The sequence below is a fragment of the Ovis aries genome, chromosome 5, assembly GCF_016772045.2.
Source record: "Ovis aries strain OAR_USU_Benz2616 breed Rambouillet chromosome 5, ARS-UI_Ramb_v3.0, whole genome shotgun sequence".
NCBI lineage: Eukaryota > Metazoa > Chordata > Mammalia > Artiodactyla > Bovidae > Ovis > Ovis aries.
The window spans coordinates 10,689,822-10,710,798 of record NC_056058.1 but is presented as its reverse complement, the minus strand read 5'-3'; the positions used below and the strand labels follow the sequence as shown (position 1 = coordinate 10,710,798).

General features: G+C 53.8%; 3 protein-coding genes across 31 annotated transcripts in view; 1 reads left to right on the top strand and 2 right to left on the bottom strand.

The window, feature by feature from the left end:
* Positions 1-7,299, top strand: part of IER2 (immediate early response 2) — a 36,266-nt gene extending 28,967 nt beyond the window's left edge. For 4 of the 22 annotated variants that reach the window (XR_006059836.2, XM_060415402.1, XM_060415400.1 and 1 more), the window contains 3 exons: positions 673-827; positions 2,692-2,857; positions 7,102-7,299. The gene's annotated coding sequence lies outside the window, so the exon portion shown is untranslated. Of the gene's footprint in view, positions 1-649; positions 832-2,691; positions 2,858-7,101 lie in introns of all 22 variants that reach the window. The other 18 variants (XR_009600607.1, XM_060415412.1, XM_060415403.1 and 15 more) reach the window with 7 other exon arrangements.
* Positions 3,061-5,016, bottom strand: LOC101103232 (large ribosomal subunit protein eL36). Its single transcript, XM_004008480.6, has one exon. The coding sequence runs from the start codon at positions 4,979-4,981 to the stop codon at positions 4,664-4,666; it is 318 nt and encodes a 105-aa protein (XP_004008529.2). The 5' UTR covers positions 4,982-5,016; the 3' UTR covers positions 3,061-4,663.
* A 2,151-nt stretch (positions 7,300-9,450) lies between the features above and the next one.
* Positions 9,451-20,977, bottom strand: part of CACNA1A (calcium voltage-gated channel subunit alpha1 A) — a 373,308-nt gene continuing 361,781 nt past the window's right edge. For 5 of the 8 annotated variants that reach the window (XM_060415385.1, XM_060415383.1, XM_060415384.1 and 2 more), the window contains 9 exons: positions 17,014-17,121; positions 16,797-16,897; positions 15,392-15,501; positions 15,150-15,288; positions 14,868-14,981; positions 13,548-13,583; positions 12,362-12,548; positions 11,793-12,040; positions 9,451-11,047 (listed from right to left, as the gene is read on the bottom strand). In XM_060415385.1, the coding sequence (XP_060271368.1) occupies positions 10,334-11,047; positions 11,793-12,040; positions 12,362-12,548; positions 13,548-13,583; positions 14,868-14,981; positions 15,150-15,288; positions 15,392-15,501; positions 16,797-16,897; positions 17,014-17,121 (1,757 nt within the window). In that variant the 3' untranslated portion in view covers positions 9,451-10,333. The remainder of the gene's footprint in view (positions 11,048-11,792; positions 12,041-12,361; positions 12,549-13,547; positions 13,584-14,867; positions 14,982-15,149; positions 15,289-15,391; positions 15,502-16,796; positions 16,898-17,013; positions 17,122-20,977) is intronic. The other 3 variants (XM_060415387.1, XM_060415386.1, XM_060415390.1) reach the window with 2 other exon arrangements.

Here is a 20,977-nt window from a genome sequence, read left to right as displayed (position 1 = left end):
CTTGGAGTGATGATAAAATATTTTGAAATTATCTTGAGGTAGTAGTTGCCCAGGCTTCCCAGGTGGCGTTAGTGGTAAAGAACCTGCCTGCCTGCAATGCAGGAGCTGCAGGAGACCTGGGTTTGATCCCTAGGTTAGGAATCAAACCCATCGCTGGAGGAGGGCATGGCAACCCACTCCAGTATTCTTGCCTGGGAAATCCCATGGACGGAGGAGCTTGGAGGGCTGCAGTCTGTGGGGTCACAAAGAGTCGGACACGACTGAAGCGACTAAGCCCGCACGCATGGTAGTTGCACAACATCGTAAAGGTACTAAATGAATTGTGCACCACAAATGGTCAATTTTATGTTATGTGAATTTCAACACAATAAAAAAATACAACAATGTTAAAAAATACTTGTTCCTTTTTTTTTTTAACTTTCTTTAATGTGGCAACTAGAAAACTCAAATGTGACTCACTTCAAGTTGCCCTTGGTTGTGGCTGGTCTAGATCCCTGTGCCTCCAGGGGAGTCAAATAACACCTGCATCCAGGTCCAGGTGCAAAACCCCTGGACCACCGTTGACTCAGAGCAGGGCAGGAAGGAGCCGCAGCCCTGGGGGCTGAGGAGGAGGGGAGGGGAGCTATGGCCGTCCCTCACTGTCCACCAGGGCAATTGTGATGCATTTTTCAGAGAGTGAGGGAACGTGCCCTTGCTGGCTGGCCAGAGGATTGGAGACAACACTGCAGTGCAGTACTTTGAACCACCTTGACCTTTTGATCACCTGACATCCCAAAGACCTGCAGACTGTTCCTGTCGACTGGTGGTTTGCACCCGCAGCAGTCCTGGTGGGTAAGGAGGCGTCATCTAGGAACGGTGTCGGATGTGTGTGTGCTCCGTTGCTTCAGTCCTATCTGGCTCTTTGCAACTCCACGGCCTGTAGGCCTCCAGGCTCCCCTGTCCATGGGATTTTTCAGGGGAGAATACTGGGGTGGGCTGCCATTTCCTTCTCCAGGGGATCTTCCTGACCCAGCGATTGAACCAACATTTCCTTTGTCTCGGGCATTGCAGGTGGACTCTTGCCCACTGAGCCACTGGGGGAAGCCCGAGTTTAAGATGAGATAAGGGAAGAACCAGAAAAGGGGACACAGCATGGAGGAGATGGTGGGGGCGGTCAGGGAGGGAGCAGCTCAGTTCCAGCCAGGAGCGGCGTGTCCTCACCCTGCAGAGGGCAACAAGGCCGACTGGAGGGAACCCAACTGCATCGGACTGAAGGTCCGCCTTTTCCGCCTTCCATGTGAGCTCTGACAAAATATCAAAACTTTCTGACTCTTAGTTTTTGATCTGAAAATGCCTCCCGCATCTCTTTCCCAGCCCCTCCTCTCACAATGCTCCCCAGAGCCTCTCTGCTGGCCTCCTCTCCAGTGCGCTCTTCTTCAGAAAAGTGGAGGCAGAAACTTAGAGGCTCTTGGGACCTCCAGCTTCAACCCGCCTCCGCAGGCTTGGATGCCTCCCTGGACCATCTGCTCTGTTCTGAGGAGTTGTTAGAAAGTTCTTTCCGTAGAGCATCCAGGGATTTACTTGCCTGATGTCCCGCTGTCCTGCTTCTGACCTTGGAGCAGGTGGTAGGGGTGGTCTCACGCCCTCTCTTCTGGCTCCACCCCCACGATCCCTGTTGCTGTTGTTCAGTTGCCAAGTCTCGTCTGACTCTTTGTGAACCCATGGAAGGCAGCATGCCAGGCTTCCCTGTCCTTCACTATCTCCCAGAGTTTGCTCAAACTCATGTTCATGGTCTACCCTGGTGGCTCAGTAGGTAAAGAGTCTGCCTGCAATGCAGGAGACCTGGGTTCAATCCCTGGATCGGAAAGACCCCCTGGAGAAGGAAGTGGCTTCTAGTATTCTTGCCTGGAACATTCCGTGGTCAGAGGAGCCTGGTGAGCTATAGTCCCTGGGGTCACAAAGAGTTGGACATGACTAAGTGACTAACACACACACATGTTCATTGAGTCAGTGATGCTATCTAACCATCCCATCCTCTGTTGCCCCCTTCTCTTGCCCTCGATCTTTCCCAGAATCAGGGTCTTTCCCAAAGAGTCAGTTCTTAAACATCAGGTGGCCAAAGTATTGGCGCTTCAGCTTCAGCATCAGCCCTTCCAATGAATATTCAGGGTTGATTTCCTTTAAGACTGACTGGTTTGATCTCGTTGCTGTCCAAGGGACTCTCAAGAGTCTTCTCCAGCACCACAGTTGAAAAGCGTCAATTCTTCCGCGCTCAGCCTTCTTTATGGTCCAACTCTCACATCTGTACCTAACTACTGGAAAAACCAAAGCTTTGACTGTAAGACCGGTTAGGTACACAGCAGTCACGCTCTCGGCCATTTACCATCTGGCCTCTAGGTGGCGCTACCTGCCTGGTGCACCTGAACCGATACAGCCTCTGCAACTTCTTAGGTCAACCAACGCCCTCTGGGCCCTCCCACGGCCCTGGAGCTGGGCACTAGTCCTTGAACAAACCCCGGGCCTTGGTTTTGGGGAGGCACTGAGTCTCATTTGGTTGTCCACGGGGTTGGTTATTATCATGTGGTCCTTGATAGGCCTGGGCAATCTGGAGATCCAGAGAAAGCCCTTTTTGCATAATAAGGCATCTGGATGCCTTTAAAAACTGTTTCCTGATTACAAAAGTGAGCATGTGTATTTGTGAAATTATTTCAGTGCAACACCCCCGTCCATTGAGGACCTTCCCCACCCTCTTCAGAGGTAAACATCACAGGTCCATGGCTGGCTGTACGTATCTCCAGATTTTCTGTTGAGCAAATGGAGTCTTGGAAGATAATGCCTGGATGGTGAAGCCTTTCTCCTGTTTAAGAGCTGGAGCAGGGTGGGTGAAGGTGACAGTGGTGGGGAGTGGCTGGGTCTGGGTTGGACTGTGGGGGAGGTGTGGAGGAAGGCCATCTCTGAGCAGCTCGCAGGGTCATAGGTCCAGGGTCTTAATGGGGAACTGCAGAAAGGCATGGGCCGCCATTCTGGGCAGAGACCAGAGGTCCAGTGAAAAGTGGGAGTCATGTATAGCAGATGGGACTAACATGGCAGATCGAGAGCAGGGTGGAATGATGCTAGTTCTGTGTCCATTCCTTCTGTAGACTCTACTCCAGCCAGCAGCAACCCCCCCCCCCCCCCGCTTGTTTTTTCCCTAGACATCCGTTCAGTTCAGTTGCTCAGTCGTGTCCGACTCTTTGCAACCCCATGAATCGCAGCACGCCAGGCCTCCCTGTCCATCACCAACTCCCGGAGTTCACTCAGACTCACGTCCATCGAGTCAGTGATGCCATCCAGCCATCTCATCCTCTGTCGTCCCCTTCTCCTCCTGCCCCCAATCCCTCCCAGAATCAGAGTCTTTTCCAATGAGTCAACTCTTCGCATGAGGTGGCCAAAAGTACTGGAGTTTCAACTTCAGCATCATTCCTTCCAAAGAAATCCCAGGGCCGATCTCCTTCAGAATGGACTGGTTGGATCTCCTTGCAGTCCAAGGGACTCTCAAGAATCTTCTCCAACACCACAGTTCAAAAGTATCAATTCTTCGGCACTTAGCTTTCTTCACAGTCCAACTCTCACATCCATACATGACCACTGGGAAAACCATAGCCTTGACTAGATGGACCTTTGTTGGCAAAGTAATGTCTCTGCTTTTGAATATGCTATCTAGGTTGGTCATAACTTTTCTTCCAAGGAGTAAGCGTCTTTTAATTTCATGGCTGTAGTCACCATCTGCAGTGATTTTGGAGCCCCCCAAAATAAAGTCTGACACTGTTTCCACTGTTTCCCATCTATTTCCCATGAAGTGATGGGACCAGATGCCATGATCTTCGTTTTCTGAACGTTGAGCTTTAAGCCAACTTTTTCACTTTCCACTTTCACTTTCATCAAGAGGCTTTTAGTTCCTCTTCACTTTCTGCCATAACGGTGGTGTCATCTGCATATCTGAGGTTATTGATATTTCTCCCAGCAATCTTGATTCCAGCTTGTGCTTCTTCCAGCCCAGCATTTCTCATGATGTACTCTGCATAGAAGTTAAATAAGCAGGGTGACAATATACAGCCTTGACGTACTCCTTTTCCTATTTGGAATCAGTCTGTTGTTCCATGTCCAGTTCTAACTGTTTCTTCCTGACCTGCATATAGGTTTCTCAAGAGGCAGGTCAGGTGGTCTGGTATTCCCATCTCTTTCAGAATTTTCCAGTTTATTGTGATCCACACAGTCAAAGGCTTTGGCATAGTCAATAAAGCAGAAGTAGATGTTTTTCTGGAACTCTTTTGCTTTTTCAATGACATAAGTTTTTCTTAGACATAAGTTTTTTAAAAATTTATTTATTTTTGGCTGTGCTGGGTTGGCAGGTCTTCTCTAGTTGCAGCGAGTGGAGGCCACTCTCTAGTTGTAGTGTGGGCTCTAGAGTGTGCTCTCTTCAGTAACTGAAGCTTCTGGGCTCTCGAGCACAGGCTCAGTAGCCGTGGCTCAGGGGCTTAGTTGGTCCATGGTATGTGGGATCTTCCCGGACCAGGGATTGAAACAGTGTCTCCAGCGTTGGCAGGTAGATTCTTTACCAGAGTCACCTGGGAAGTCCAGCCTTTACTTTTTTTTTTTTTTTTTTTCCTTTGGGCAAGATTTATTGTGAACAGAGGGGAAGGGCTCAGTCCTTCTTGGCTGCCGCTTTCCTCATGGCGGCCAAGACGTTGCTCAGTTCCTCTCTCTTCCTCTTCGCGCGGATGTGTGTCCCCACCCTTTTCTTGATGAACTTGAGGGCCCGCTTGTCCTTGGAGACCTTGAGCAGCTCCATGGCTCGTCGCTCGTAAGGGGCGAAGCCACACACCTCCCGGATCATGTCCCGCACGAACTTGGTGTGTTTGGTGAGACGCCCGCGGCGGCGGCTGTGCCTCGGCTTGCCCACGTTCTTGGTCACCTTGTGACCCTTGTTGAGGCCCACGGCCATGGGGTAGCGCAGAGCCATGGCTGTTATTCTACAATGGCTGCCGCGGCGGAAGGGAGCCTTTACTTTTTAAAATTAATTTTTTGGAGTATAGTTGATTTACAATGTTGTGTTCATTTCTGCTGTATATAGCAAAGTGAATCAGTTATACATATATATATATATATCCACTCTTCTCTAACTGCTATTCCCATATAGGTCATTATAGAATTCTCTGTGCTATACCGTAGATTTTTATCAACTAGATATTTTTGTTAACTAGATAGTAATATATATGTCAACCCCAATCTCAAAATGTATCCCTCTCTCTCTTCCCCCATTTCCCTTTGTAAACCGAAAGTTTGTTTTCTTATCTGGCCATGCTGGGTGGCATGCAGGGTCTCAGCTCCCTGACCAGGAATTGAGTCCATGCCCCAGCAGCAGCTCCTGGCGTGGAAGTGCAGAATCTTTTATTTTTATTTTTTATTTTTTTGGAAGTGCAGAATCTTAACCACTGGACTACTGAGGAAATCTAATAAGTTTGTTTTGTACATCTGTGACTCAATTTATGTTTTGTAAATAGGTTGATTTACGCCATATTTTTTTTTTTTTTTAAGATTCCACGTATAAGCAATATCATGTATTTGTCTTTCTCTCTGACTTACTTCACTCAGGATGACAATCTCTAGGTTGATTCGATTCCTGGTCAGGGAACTAGGACCCTGCATGCTGTGCGGCGTGGCCAAAAAAACAAAAAACACCTCTCCTGAGTGTATATATATGACTGATTCACTTTGCTGTACACTTGGAACTAACGCAACATTGTTAATCAACTATGTTGGTGTTGTTCAATCGTCCACTCATGTCTGGCTCTTTGCGACCCCATGGACGGCAGCACGCCAGGACTCTCTGTCCCTCACCATCTCTAGAAGTTTGCCCATGTTCATGTTTACTGCATTGGTGATGCCATCCAGCCATCTCATTCTCATCATCTGATGCCCTTCTTCTCCTGCCTTCAATCTTTCCCAGCATCAGGGACTTTTCCAGTGAATCAACTGTTCTCATCAGATGACCAAAATACTGGAGTTTCAACTTAAGCATCAGTCCTTCCAATGAGTATTCAGTGTTGATTTCCCTTAAGATTGACTGGTTTGATCTCCTTGCTGTCTGAGGGACTCTCAGGAGTCTTCTCTGGGACAATAGTTTGAAGGCATCAGTTCTTTGGCTGTCTGCCTTTTTTACGGTCCAGCTCTCACAGCTGTATGTGGCCCCTGGGAAGACCGTAGCCTTGACTGTACAGACCTTTGTCGGCAGAGGAATGTCTGCGTTTCAGCACACTGTCGAGGTTTGTCATAGCTTTCCTGTTAAGAAGCAAGCATCTTCTGATCTCATGGCTGCAGTCACCATCCGCAGTGATTTTAGAGCCCAAGAAGAGGGAATCTGTCATCACTTCCAGTTTTTCCCTCTCTATTTGCCATGAAGTAATGAGACTGGATGCCATGATCTTAGTATTTTTAATATTGAGTTTTAAGCCAGCTCTTTCACTCTCCTCCTTCACCCTCATCAAGAGGTTCTTCACTTCCTCTTTGATTTTGCCATTAGAGCAGTATCAACTATACTTAATACTGATAACAATAAAAACCACTTTAGTTTCTTATTCCTCTGTTCTCTTCTTAGATGCTGTTATTATAGAGGGAGCGCAGCCCACCCTGCATTAGTAGTCCCTCAGCCTCCTCTACCCGAGGCAACCTGAAGGCTTGGGGGCTGGAGCAAGACCTTTTGGAACCCTCCGTTTTGATGCTATAGTAATAATGGCCATATTAAAAATCACTTACTATGGGCCAGGTACCCTTTGTTCTGAGAACAGCAGTTCTCGGGTTCAGAAACTTGGGGGCCACTGAGACCCTTCCAGGGGGGTCCATCAGACTGAACTGTTTTATTTTTTTAAAATAAATATTTGATACTACTTTAAAACATTATTTTTAGCCTGTGGGATCTTAGTTCCTTGACCAGGGATAGAAGCCTGCTTTGGAAGTAAAGCATCTTAACCACTGGACCACTGGGAAAGTCCCCAAACTATTAAAAATATGTTTTCTTTGAACTATTTTTAATATCAATGTTAAAATTTCCTTTGCCTCTGGCACTTTTTTTTTCTCTCACAGGTGTGTGGTGGAGTTTCCAGGGGAGATTCGCTGTTGCAACAGGTGGGATGCAGAATCAGATGTGAGAATCCAGCTGTCTTCTGTTCACTGGACATGGAAGAGCTGCAAAATTGGAAAACAATGTCTCTCTTTTTGTGGAATATTTTTGTTTTGGAAAAGGTGGTTATTTTTCATTAAAAATGCTATTTGTTATCATGAGTAGATGGATTGTGATTTAAAAACTAACAAACAGTTTTTAAAATTAGCAGTTTTATTTTTTTTAATCTACAAATGGCAAATATCAGTAGCTATAACCCATATAAACAGATGTATATGTATATATATATAGTTTTTTGCCATGCTGCACATTATATATATATATATATATGATTTATTTTTTCTTTTGGTGTTGTGGCATGGAGGATCTTAGTTATCTGAACAGTTCTATGGCCTCTGCATTGGAAGCTTGGAATCTTAACCACTCAACCAGCAGGGAAGTTCCCTCAAGTATATTTTTTAAAGAATGGAAAGAGGTACTGAGACCAAAATGTCTGAACACTGCGGATGTAGAAGAATGGTCCAATCCAGCCCTCTGCCTGTTTTTATAAATAAAGTTTTATTGGAACATAGGCACATCCACTCCTTTACATAAGGCTGCTTTCCTGGCGCAATGGCAGAGCTGAAGAGAGAGAGACCATCTGGGCTACAAGACTGAAAATATTTACTCTTTGATCCTTTAAGAGAAAGTGTGCTGGACTGATGTAGAATAATGCATTTGATCGTCATGAACAGCTCTATTACTGTTTCCCTTTTGCAGATGGGAAAATAGAGGTACAGAGAGGTAGTCATTATCCTTAGGTCACACAGTCAGTGAGGCTGGGGCTGAGCTAAGCCCCTCGGGGTCAAATGACTGACCCCAAAGTTGGGGTATGGTAGATGTCTTTGGTTAGTGTCCCCCTTCTTGGCCTCTGACTCCCCTAAATGACTGACCCCAAAGTTGGGGTGTGGTAGATGTCTTTGCTTAGTGTCCCCCTTCTTGGCCTCTGATTCCCCTTCATCTGGTACTCCGCTGTTCCTTGAAGACCATCTACCTCTCCTTATCTGCACATTCTACGTGATTCTCTGAAGCCCTTTCTTGGGAGAACCAGGAGTTGCATTTTCAGACCAAAGGCCTTTCATGTCAGCCCGAACAAGGGATGTATGTCTCACTGCGTCATTTCCGACTCTTTTGTGACCCCATGGACTATAACCCACCAGACTCCCCTGTCTATGGGATTTTCCGGGCAAGAATACTGGTGTGGGTTGCCATTTCCTCTTCCAGGGGATATTCCTGACCCAGGGATTGAACCTGCATCTCCTGCCTTGGCAGGTGGATTCTTTACTACTGAATTACCTGGGAAGCCCCTGAACAACAGGTATAACTGGCCTTTTGCTCACCTAAATCAACATAGCTCTCTGACCTCCTAACGTTATTAACAATGTTTTTTGGCTGTCGACTATATTCACAGAAACATTCACAGAATAGGCAGGGAGGTAAGACCTTGGGGATGGAAGGTGCTCTAGCCCCTTCATCATGTGGCCAGCTTCTAGAAGCCTGGAGTGGGAGGGTGCCTGCAGGTGCACTGTGGGCTGATGGGCAGACCCACTGGATGGGGCTGAGGGTGGAGGGAGGGCAGGCTGTCAGTCCCTTCTTAAGACCCCACCCCCACCACTGATATGCTGCCCTCACCTTGAACTGGCCATGAGCCTCTTCTGCTACCTACAGGCTGCTCTGAACCTTGACCTCTAGGTTCTAAGACTCTCCAATGGCTGGGGTAATTCAGGGGCATCTCAGGAAAGTCTGTGAAACGGGATACAGCTTGGGGTGGAGCCTTTCAGAAGCAGCTTCTTGGGTGCCAGTGAGTGGAGTGGGACCACCAGAGGCCTCGGAGGGGGCTCACCTCCCACTGGACTCGGGGGTCCTGAGCTAGGCTTCCAGGTACCTCCTGCAGGGTGTTTCCAGTAGGAATTTTGCTAATATTTGAGGCCTCACACATCTTCCTTGGGGCCTCACTGGCCGGATCATGCAGGAATATTATCCAGCAGACTTGGAGCTGTGGGGGGGGGGAGGTGGTGGTGGGGGTGGTCTGAGGGTGGAGGCATGGGGTGGTGGTGGTGGGGCTCTACTGCCCTGCTGTCCCCCATCCGGGACAACCAGGTAAAGACCCAGCCAGTGTCTCTGGTATTTACTTTCTTGCAAAGAGTCTTGGCTGGAGAGCTACTGCCTTCTCATTCTCAACGACTTTCCAAGTGCCTCCTACCAAGGTCCCCCCAAAGAGACCTGGGGAGTACTTTGCAGAAGCTATAAAGACCACTCCAATACAGAAGCCCTTTGATTCAACTTTTTTTTATTTTTTTTTTTCTTTTTGAATGTCATGCAATAATTCACAGTCCCAAGCCCACAGTTTTCAAACAAGGTAGGAAAAAGGAAAAAAGAAGCAAAGGAACTCGGTGGTGGTGTTTTTTTTCTTTTTTCTTTTGTTATTTCAAGCAGGACCAAATGTCAGAAAAAAATGCTTCTTTTCTCAATCATTAATTTTTTTGTCCTTTTTAAAATTGTTTATTTTTTTTTAAATTGATTTCTGCAGGCAGTAATAGTAGGGTTTGGTATAACCAGCAAGCACTCCTGTGTGTGTCTGAGAACGTGTGTGGGGTATGAGTGTGTCTGGTGGAGGTCTGTGTGGGACGCTGGGTTTCCTCTTCGCTTCCGGCTTCTAGCCACACACACGGGCCACCAGCACGCGTTCACCAGGGAAAGGAAAGATTTCAATTGAGATGATAAAACTCATCAATAGAAGCAATTTTTTTTCTCCCCGTTTTTCTTTTAAAAATGTTTTTTTTTTTTTTTTGAAATTTCCATTTTCCCCAAGGTTCTCCAAAAATGGCTGAGTTAATTCGAATCCCTTGGCTGTGTGGTTTGTCTGCCCCCGAAGGCCCCCCCGCCGTCGTCGTGGGGGATCGGGGCTGGGTGGGGGGCGCCGTCGCTGCCCAGGAGGGTCTTTTCGGGACACCCTGGTGTGTCCCGGCCCTGGGGACTCCCTCCAGAGTCCGGGGTCGTCCGGCTGGTCCTCTCCTGGGCCTTCCCGGGCCTCCCCGCCCCCGTGTGCTGGGCAGGTGGCAGCGAGGTGGCCCCGCGGCCGGTGCGGCTCCTCCCCGAGGGGGGCGTGTGCGTGGGGTGCGTGGGGGGGCCGGGCGGGCGCCACCTCGCCCGGGCTTAGCACCAGTCATCGTCGTCGGTCTCGCTGTAGGCTTCGTGCAGGCCTTTCCGGGAGCCCGGCCCGCGGGGCCTGGCCAGTCCGTGGGCCGGGTAGTAGCCGTTCGGGAGTCGCCGGCCGTGCCTGGAAGGCGAGGCGCAGGCCGGGCCCGCGGCCCGGGGAGTCCTGGGCGAGCACGCGTGGCGCGCGGGGGGCGGCGCGTCGTAGGCGGCGGCCCGGGGCTCCTCCTCCTCCCCGCCGCCGCCGCCGCCCGGGCCGTCGGGCTCGTCGTAGTCGGAGCCCCGGTAGTAACCGTGGTGGTGCCGGGGGCCCGGGGGGCCCTCAGCCGCGTGCGCGCCGGGCGCCGGCCATCGCGCCCCGCCGTGGCGACACGGCGCCCTGGGGGACTCGCTCCGGGCCGGGCCCGGGACCCGCCGCTCCATCGCGGGCGAGCGGCTGCTGCCGTGGCCTCCCGTGGGCGGCCGCTCCCCGGCCAGGGGCTCGGCCACGGGGCCCGGGTACCTCCGCGGGCCGCTGGGGGCCGTTCGGCCCGGCCGCGCCGCGGGCTGCTGCTGCTGCTGGGGACCCGAGCCGCCGGCCTTACGGATCACGGGGGAATAGGACACGCGCGGCCGGGGAGTGGAGGGGGTCTGGGGGAGCTGGCGGCGTCCCCGCCGCGGAGTGCTGGTACCAGATGTTGAGGGGGCTGGGCTTCCACTTACGGAACTACTGCCCTACACGAAAATTGAAACAAAGGAAATCAAAAAAAAAGATACAACAAAATCAACCAGAAGGAGACGGGAGGAGACACAGAGGACCAGAGGGTGGGGAGCGAAGGAAAATCCAGAGGACGGGGGAGGAGGGGGGGAGGGGGGACACACAGGACGTTCAAATGGAAAAAAAGGAAAAAAGCAACAGCCACAGGTGGGAGGAGGGGGGAGGAGGGGAGGAGGAGGAGGGAGAGTGAGAGAGACGAGGAGGGTGGGGGGAAGTCGAAAACCAACACAACAAAGTGAAAAGAGAAATGAGAAATGGAGTTTTGTAAGTTTCGGGGTTAAAAATAGCAGAAGTTTCAAAAATTACTCACAGGCGTCCAGAGGACAGAAATCATAATTGAAACAAAAAACGGAAGCCGGGTTAAAGGAAAGCAAAAGGCAGAAAGTAGCCAGGGTGGGCGTGAGTCGTAAAGACCACTGCTGGCCCGAAACTCAAACGTGATCCACAACCAAAGAGGAAGCAGCTGCGGGCGGCGGGGAGCGGGGTGGCAGGCGGGCAGGGGGCTGGGGTGCAGAGTGGGGAGCCAGAGTGGCAGGGGGCAGTGTCCACCCCTGCCCGAGCCCAACCCCCTGGCTTGGGGAGCCCCATGGTGGGCAGGTCAGAGATCACAGAGGGAGTGGGGAACCCCGCCCAGAGGGGGCTGTGGGCTGTGGCCCCCCATCCTCTCCCGGAGGGGTCCACAGTGCCTCCTGCCACACCCACCTGACGGTGGGCCATGTGCTCCCGGCCCTCACTGGGTGAGCGGGACCAGCGCTGGTCACGGGCCCGGGGCCGGCCGTGCTCCGGTCGCTCCTGGGCGTAGCGCTCCTTGTCAGGGGGCGGGGGGTGGTGGTGGTGTGGGTGGTGGTGGTGCCGATGCTTCCGGTCCTTGGGCCGGCCCCTCTCCTGGTCTCTTTCCTTTGATGGCAGGTCCCCAGACTGGGTGGTCATGCTCAAGTCTGTCCCCAAGCCTGGGGCCGCATGGGGTCAGACAAGACAGATGGCTGTGAGGAAAGGGCGGCGTGGGACGTGCATGTGGGCAGCTTCCAAGCAGGACTGTGGGCCCTGCAGGCACCTGCCCTTGGGCCCAGGGTGGCCTGGTAGGGGTGTGGGGGAGAGCTAGTCACCAAGGTGTGAGCAGCAGCTGGCGCATCTCGGTCCCCCTGGGTCCTGTCCAGGCCCTTCTGTCTTTCCTCACTCAGTGTTTACCCTGCTCTGCCTTCTCCCCCTATCTCCCCCTGCTCTGTCCCCTCACACAGCCTCGGGTCCCTGGGCCCTGCAGGGCGACCCACCTGTGTCCACGTCCGTGTAGCGGCCCAAGGAGCGCTCGGAGGTGCGGTGGCCGCGGTCTCTGCGCCTCTGGTGGTGCCGCTGGTTCTCCTCGGGCGGCACCCTCTCCAGGGAGTAGTCATCCAGGCGCCGCGCCTTGGGGCCCAGCACGGAGGCCGAGCGCTTCATGGGGCTGGTGTCTGAGATGGTCTGGGGTGGGGGGGAACAGGCCGGTGGGCCGGGGTCAGTGGCCGGGACACAGCAGTCCTGGTCTGCCCCATCCGCCACCAGTGACGGGGCTGTGACCATCCAGAGGTGGGGTCTGGTGGGGGGAGCCCTGGGCCTCAGGCTCCAGGACTCTTCTGTCCCCTCCCCAGCTCCTCCTGGGTTCCACCAGGAGGCCCCATTCTCTCCCCCTCCTGCTGGGACAGGCAGGCTGGCTGAAGGGCAGAGCTTCTCCCATCCGGAGTACAAACCTGGGAGCCCTGGGCAGCCCGGCCTGCTCTCCAAAGCAGGTGAGGAGCCTCAGCCTCTCCTTGCTGCCAGGCCTATCAGCCCAGGGCCAGGCACCCAGCACACAGTCCTCCTTGGCCAAGGGACTTTCCTGCCCACCTGAGTCCAGCTTCTATGGGAAGCCTTTGAGGGACTGGCCTGGCATTTGAGACCCCCGGAGGGACCTGCTCTCCTCATCCTTGGCCTGCAGCTTGGGGGCCTGTGTGTTTGCTGCACCCTTGGGTGGAACTGGGTTCCCTGCGACTGGGAGAGGAGAGAAGGAAGACAGAGCAGACTTGCCCAGGGCCTGGCCCAGTGGCACTGCCTGAGAGTGGAGTCTTAAGGGACGCGGGGCTGTGGGACCAGAGGTTCATGGGTGGTGTCATGGGAAAGAGCCCCCAAGAAAAAGTGAGCCAGGCAGGGCTGCAGGTCAGGCTTCTTGGAACAATGGATGCCCGCCTGCCAGGCTTGGGGGTCTCTGAAGAGAGGGTGGGAGGTTGGGGGGGCAGGGCGGGGTCACCCCTCCAGGGCACACACGGGGCACACAGAGAACACAACACATGAGGATGGGGCTCCACGGGGTAGGGGGCAGGGGGTGCGGTCTGCAAGGAAAGGGTGGGGTCCGAGGACCCGGAGATGACAGAACTCCCACGAGGGGGGGTGGGCGGGAAGAGGGGGCCGGAGCCCGGCTGGGCGGCGGGCGGGCGCAGTACATACACTGAGGTCATTCCCACGTGGCCGGCCCCTTCTCCTCTGTCACAGCCCCACGGGATGGTGCACACAGAAAAAACAGAAAGAAGGAAATAAATATAAAAGCCGAGAGGGAGAGGGAGAGGTGTGTGGGAGATGGAGGAGAATGCCAGGGTTGGGGGGAGAGAAGAACCTGAGGCGGGGGAAGGGGGAGGGAGAGAGAGGTTAATGTCCCCAGTGCGTGGGCGACCCCAGGCCCGGCTGGCCTTCCTCCCACGGGGACGGAGCACACAGATGGCAAAGGCACGAGACCGACAGAGGGGCGACGTGGCCGCAGGCGCCTGGCTCTGGACGCTGCCTCATGCAACGCGCCCCAGCCCTGGCTCCGCTGACACTCAAGCTTCGGGGGTGGGGTGGGATGACCGTCAGCTGGCTTGGGCCCCCCTTCTCCTGGGGCCCGGAAGCTCAGTCCTGGTTGGGCTTTTGGGGGGCCCATCGGGATGGGACTGGACAGTCACATGCAGGCTGGGTGCCTCCCACCCAAGTTCCCAGCAGCCAGAGGCCACGCCCCTGGGCGACCCTGGCCCGGCCAGGCACAGCACAGCCCCGCCCCCCCTCACGCCCACCCCGTGCAGATGCCACAGCACAGCACACGGGCAGCCTGCCACAGTCAGACATGCCGCCCTGCCTCTCAGGTTGGGTGGGCAGCCCAGCCATGCTTCTGGCCCCTCTGTCCTGGGGGGCCGGGGGCAGTGGGACCCTGCCCCCCGACAACCAAGCCCACAGCTGGGTAAAGCAGCCACACACAGACACGCGTCAGGCACACACACCTGCTTCTCCCCAGCGGCTCTCACAGAGACCAGACAGAGAGACAACTCCCGGGCACCACCCCAGACATGCTACCAGGTCCTGGGACCTGCCAAGTTCCCCAGAGCATGTACGCTGTATGAGCACACCGATCCCTGTGTGCATGCGCCTGTGCGCATGCATGGATATTCTTGATTGCAGCTCTCACTGGGGCCTGACACATCCCCTCCCACCCCACCTCCACATCCTTGATATGTGTTCTCCACATCCTCTGGCCTCAGCATCCCCAAATGGAGCAGAGACAAACCCCGTGGCGGTGACCACGGTGCCCTGCCCCAGAGGAACCTCGACCCCTCTCAGCCCTCCATCAGGGAGAAACTAAGAGGACTGGGGCCTCTGCAGGTTCCAGAGGTGTGGACCCTGCCTGCTGCAGCCAAGGGTGCAGGAGTCCCACCCAGCCCTGGGTCCCTGGGCTGCACAGGGAAGCTGAGACTCCAGAGGCCAAGTCCAGTCCCCAGGGTGGTGGGTGAAAGCTCTCACCTGGTTTTCGGCAGGCAGGCGGGGCATGGAGGCGGCCCGGGCCTGGCCTTCCACGGGGAAGTAGTGCTCACTGTCGGAGTAGCCGTCTCTGCCCATCTCTCGCATCTCCACAGACTGCGGGGCAGATGGCGAGGCTGGCTGAGCCCCGGGGCCGCCTGGCCAGGGACCCCGGGGTGGAGAGTTGGCCAAGTGTGTGCAGAGCTGCAGGTGAGGGGCCCAGACCCCTCCTTCTTGTCCTGCCCAGGCCAGGGAGCCAAGGGGGCAGCGGGGCTGTGGAGGTACCTGAGAGTTGGGCTGGCTGTTGGGCATATCGGTGGGGGGGCCCCGCTCTGGGCTCCACGTGCCCGTCTTCTGGAACATCTCCTGGGCCCGCTGGGTCACCCAGGATGGGCTCTCTTTCATGCCACTTTCGTGAGCCATCCTGTGTGGGGCACAGAGGCCAGGGTGATGGTGGGCACTCGTGGCTTTTGCACCTGGCACCCAGCAGCCCTGTTCCCCTGCCTCAGGCCAAGAGGGACACTCACAAGCCTCCTCCTGGGTCCAGCTGGGTGGAGGGGAGGGCGTTCTGGCCAGGGCCCCCCTCCTGTGTTGGAGATGGGGGCTCCATGCGCTGGAACATGAGAGGTGTCCGGTTCTGGGGAAGCAGAGAGCAGCGTGTGTACACAAGGTGGCCGGGGGGGGGGGTGGGGGGAGAGGGGACAGATGGAAGAGGGTGTCCCAGGCTGAGGCTTTGGTTTCAAGACTGCAGTGGGGAGGCTATGGAAGGTATGCTTAGCCCACCCCGGGGGTGAAATCCTAGAAGCCATTCTTGAAACCCACCCCTACCCTAAAACACACACACACATTCAAGTCTGATCCATCAGCGAGTCCTCTAGACTCTTCTAAATCCACCCATAAGCAGATCACTTCTCACCGCTCCATGACCCCCGTCCTGGTTCTCATCAGTTTTGTCCAGGACCACTGCCTCCTCCCAGGCTCCCAGCTCCAGCCCTTACTCTCCAAGGCTGCCAGAGAGCACCAGTGAGCAGCTGCAAGAGATCACTTCCCACCTCTCCTGAGGCACCCTTGTGGCTCCCACTTCACTCTGAGCAAAAGTCAAAGGCCCACAAATCCTAAATAATCCATCCTGTCGCCTCCCCACCCTCGTCTCCTTCCCTTGCCCCTCTGCTCACTCTGTTCTGCCGTACGGACTTCCCTGCTATTTCTCACTCAAGCTCATGGGCCTCAGGGCCTTTGCACTGACTGTCCTCTCTGCCTGAAACATTTCCCTCTAGGTATCTGCTTGGCTCTCTCTCCTCTTCCTTCAAGTCTTTCCTCTGATGTCACTACCTCAGCAATGCCTCCCAAACTACCCTTTCCAAATCATACTCCCTTGCCCACCCCCTGCTTTTTCTCATGACACTTACTTTTTTCTGCAGTGCTATATAATTTCATCATCTATCATTGCTGGCTTTCTGCCAACTGGAAAGTCTGCTCTGCAGGGATTCTGGTCTGTTTTGCTCACAGACGCATACCCAGAGTTGAGAAAGGTGCCTGGCACATCATAGGTGCCCAGTGATTTTTTTAAAAAAAAATCTATTTGTTCTGCTTATTGGCTAATTTGACTGCACTGGGTCTTAGTTGCAGTACGTGGGATCCAGTTTCCTGAGCAGGGATCAAACCTGGGCCCCTTGCATTGGGAGCGTGGAACCCTAGCCACTGGACCACCAGGGAAGTCCCCGCCCAATAAGCGTTGGTGGAGCAAATGAGTTACTCCAGGTTATGTCTCCTTGGCATTGCCCTCCTTCTTCAGTGACCTGTCCTGGGGCCTGACGTCATCCCACTGTTCTGGTCGGTCCTCACGGCGACAAGGGAGACGCTGTCTCCCAGCCTGGGCGTCCCCAGAGTGATGGAGATCGGAAGGAGCAGCTGTCAGGGCTGGAGCCATACCTGTTCCTCGCGCATGGCCTGCAGCTTCTTGGCCTTGCTCTGCCGGTAATACTCCATGATCATCATGGCCGCGTAGATCTTGCCCACTGTCAGGTCTGTGGCTGGGGGCACAGGATGCGCTCGCCATGGGTGGGGGCCTCGGTATGCACCAACCCCACCATCCCGAGGCCTCCTCTTCCCTCCCCCCTCTCTGTCCCAGGCCGGGCCTGGCTCTTACACTTGTGGGGGGTGACCAGCAGGTCCAGCGTCTTCTGGGACAGATTGGGCCAGATGGCCATCATCTCCTTCCGCAACTCGGCATCCATTTGTTGTTTGTCAGCTCCGCCTGTGAGTGGGAACAGAGAGGCATCAGCTGGCCTCTGGGGAAGCTGCAAAGCCATAGGCTCCTGCTGACCCAGGCTCTGGGCGGGGCCTAGCAGGGCCAGGGCCTTTGAAAGACTGTGTGGGAGACAGTCCAGCATCCAGAGGGACCGACCTGATTCCCACTTATCAGCTGTGTGACATGGGTGTTAGTCTACTGCGCTGTGCCTCAGTTTGCTCATCTTTGAAATGGGGATGATGGCAATAGTACCTGCCTCAGTGAGTTGTCTGAAGATCAAAGTAGTTGATGTGCAGCATTAGAACTATGTCTGCTGTAGGAAGCTTGGGGTAAGCCTCAGGGAATCGTCCTGATAGAGGAGGTTTGTCCCTCAACCAAGTTTCCCCTCCTATGAATGTTGACCTTGGAACTAGCTGACGCTTGGCCCCTCACCCCAGCCATGGTGATTCCTTGTCCCCTCTGTCTGAGTGCATGCAAGAGGAGCCCTTCCTGCCTTCCCTGGGATTGGCTGGGGCCATGAGATGAGTTCTTGCCGATAAGGTGTGAGCAGAGTGAGGTGCCACTTTGGGCATTTAATGGCCAGTGCAGAGCCCTCCTGAGTTCTCATTCCCTCTGTCACAGCAACTGGTAACATTGGGGACAGTGGTTGCCCACTCAGGCCTGGTCCCTAAGTGACTAATGAACAGAAGACCCTGCTGACCCTGGGAGAAATTCCCACATGATGCAAGTGGGAAGTGAATCTTTGTGGGTTCAAGACCTTGGGGCTGTTTGTTACGGCGGCACATTCTCATTCATCCTTACTGATACATCAGCCTGGACCCTGTTTCAACTCTTGTTTCACAGCCCCCAACACTAGGCACAGGGGTGCTGTCCTAACATTTACCAGCAGTTAGGGACATTGATGACAGAGCTAGAGAAAGGGTCTGAGGGCTTTCTGCTGGGCCAAATATTAGCCCTGTGGTTGCTGGATTATGGGAGGAGGTTCAGGAGATCTGGGGGAAGGGCAGGGGCCAGCTATCAGCCGGTTGAGTAGTATTTCAGTGTTTGAACAACCATCCATGGGGGCCTGCTGGCTGAATAGCTGACCCACCCAGGCAGCCGCAAGAAGCCCCTTTGCCTCCACTCCCTGTCCACCTCTTGTCGCCCACCATCTGTCCTCATGGCCCTTCCTTCTCCCCCTCCATTTTCCGGATCCAGCCTAGGACTGTCTTTGGACCTACTGGGCAGTTTCTCCTTCTCAGCAGATGTGGGTCAAAGCACAGACATCTGCCAGGGACTCTGTGCTTTCACTCATCTTTCCTTGAGTGACTCCAGAGGTGTCTTTATTTTGAGAAAATTTCTTTCAGAAGGGTCTTTTGTCAAGTCAAGCACAGGTCCTATTCCACAGTGAGGATTTGGAGGCAGTAGGGAGCTGAACCGCCTGGACCAGTGGAGTGGCCTCTGCACAAGTCCTCCCATACCCACCAGAGGGCGCTCGTGAACACCTGAGGTCAGTCGCCTCTGCCCAGGTCCACCTCCCATAGCCCACCCATAGCCACCAGAGGGCGCCCATGAACACCTGTATCAGTCACATGTCTCCGGCGCTCAGAGCCCTCCAAGGCTCTCACCTCACCCAGGGTGATCTCCCCAAGTCGATAAGACCCTCAACCATCTGCCCTCAACTCTACTTTCCCCTTTGCTCACTCTGTTCCAGCCACACCAACCTCCTCCATGCTCCGCAACCACGCCAAGCATCGCCCTGCCTCCAGGTCTTTGTATAGGCTGTTTCCTCTGCCAGGACGGTCCTTTCTACAGGTATCGGTGTGGTTCCCTCCCTCATCCGCTTCAGGTCCCTACCCAGATCCTTTATCAAAGAGGTCTTCTAGCCGCCTCTCAACCTAAAGCAGCCTCCCTCTTCTATGCCTTTTCCTGGCTTTATTTCTCCACTCTGTACTTATCACCTCATGCTGTTGCTCACCTCCTCACTTCGGGGATCTGCGGGGTCTAAATGTGCAGAGATCACTGGGGCCAAGCTGTGTGGGGGTGGGGCTGATGGGTGGGCCTGGACTCAGGTTATGGGAGACCCTTCAAATAATCATCTGTTCTGTAGCTGGCCTTTCAACACCCTTGACACCAACCTGTAACAGATTTTCTTTCCTCTAGGAAAGCAGTTGGAATTAATAGCTACATCTCCCATCCACTGTAGCTAAGTGAGGTGCCTGGGGCCTCTTTGGTTCCTTTTCAGAGACATGGGAAGGGAAAGAAGAGAACATGACATTCCTGTGAAAAGTCACTTTTGCCCAACCACTTACGTATTTCCTGTCTCGGGTGGAGAAAAGGAAGCCACTTATTGTTATGGACTGAATTGTGTCCTCCCAAAATTCACATTGACGCCCGAATGCCCAATGTAATGACATTTGGAGATGGGCCCTTCAAGGAAGTGACTAAAGTTATATGAGGTTATGAGGGTGGTCCCTAAGAGAGACAGACAGCAGGGGTGCATATGCACAGAGGACAGGCCATTGAGGATACAGCGAGAAGAACGCGGCCGTTTGCAAGCGAGAGGCCTCTCGGGAGAAACCTAACCTGCTGGCACCTTGATCTTGGACGTCCAGTCTCTAGAACTGTGGGAAAGTAAACTTCTGTTGTTTACGTACTGTCTCTGCTATTTTGTTTTGGAAGCCTGAGCTGACTAGGATACCTGTTCTTGGTGAATGGTTTAGGCAGGGCCAAGGTTTCTTGCCCTGTTGGCACTGTCAGACACTGAGGCTGGATCATTCTTGGTTGTGGGGCCGTCCTGTGCACTGCAGGACTTCAAGCACCCTCGGCTTCTACCCACTAGTTACCAGTAGCACCCCCTGACCCTAGTCCTGACACCCAAGCCCATCCCCAGACATTGCCAGGTGTCCCCTGGTAGACACAATGCCTCCGGTTGAGAATCACCACCTTAGACTCCTTCTGCTTCAATTCACATGGACATCTCTCATTCGGGATTGTTGTTCACATTGAAACACAGTAAATACCCTGCCTCTGAATCTTTAAGTTGAGAACTTTCAAAGATGAGAACGCGCGTTCCATCAGTGTCAGGCCAGGCGTGAGCTAAACCGCAGCTTCCCTCCATGTCCTCCTGCTGAGATCCTTCAGCTCTGCCATCTCCCGCCTCCTCTCCCTCTGCCGGTCAGCAGCTCTTCTTGCCTGCTCACTCAGTTCCAGCCCCTGTATTCCAGCTGTTATGCTATACTCTGTACTTTTTAAGGTACTACACTGTAGGAATGAAAATGTTTTCTTTCTTGTTTGTTTGTTTTTATATATTATTTGTGTGAAAAGTATTATAAACCTATTACAGTACAGTACTATATAGCTGATTATGTTCATTTGGTACCTAAGCTGGTCTTTTGGACTTAGGAACACACTGGTTTTATGAACGCTCTTGGAACAGAACTCATTCATATGTAGGGGACTTACTATGAAGGGAAAATCCTTAGGGGATTTCAAGGCAGCTCTCCCTTGGGGTCATGGGATCCACTCAAGGCTGGATCTCAGGTATACTCCTCCTCCAGGGACGGAGGTGTTAATACTGGGGCTCCCAGGGCCTCCCTGGTGTCTCAGATGGTAAAGAATCTGCCTGCAATGCAGGAGACCTGGGTTCCATCCCTGGGTCAGGAAGATCCCCTAGAGAAGGAAATGGCAGCTCACTCCAGTATGCTTGTCTGGAGAATTCCGTGGACTGGGGAGCCTCACAGGCTGCAGTCCATGGGGTTTCAAAGAGTCGGACATGACTAAGCGACTGACACTTTCACTTTCAAAGACAGAAGGTACTCCTGTGTTTGGGCATCAGTCCCCCAGAAACCAGTTGTGTCCCAGCATCTTCCCCTCCCCTACA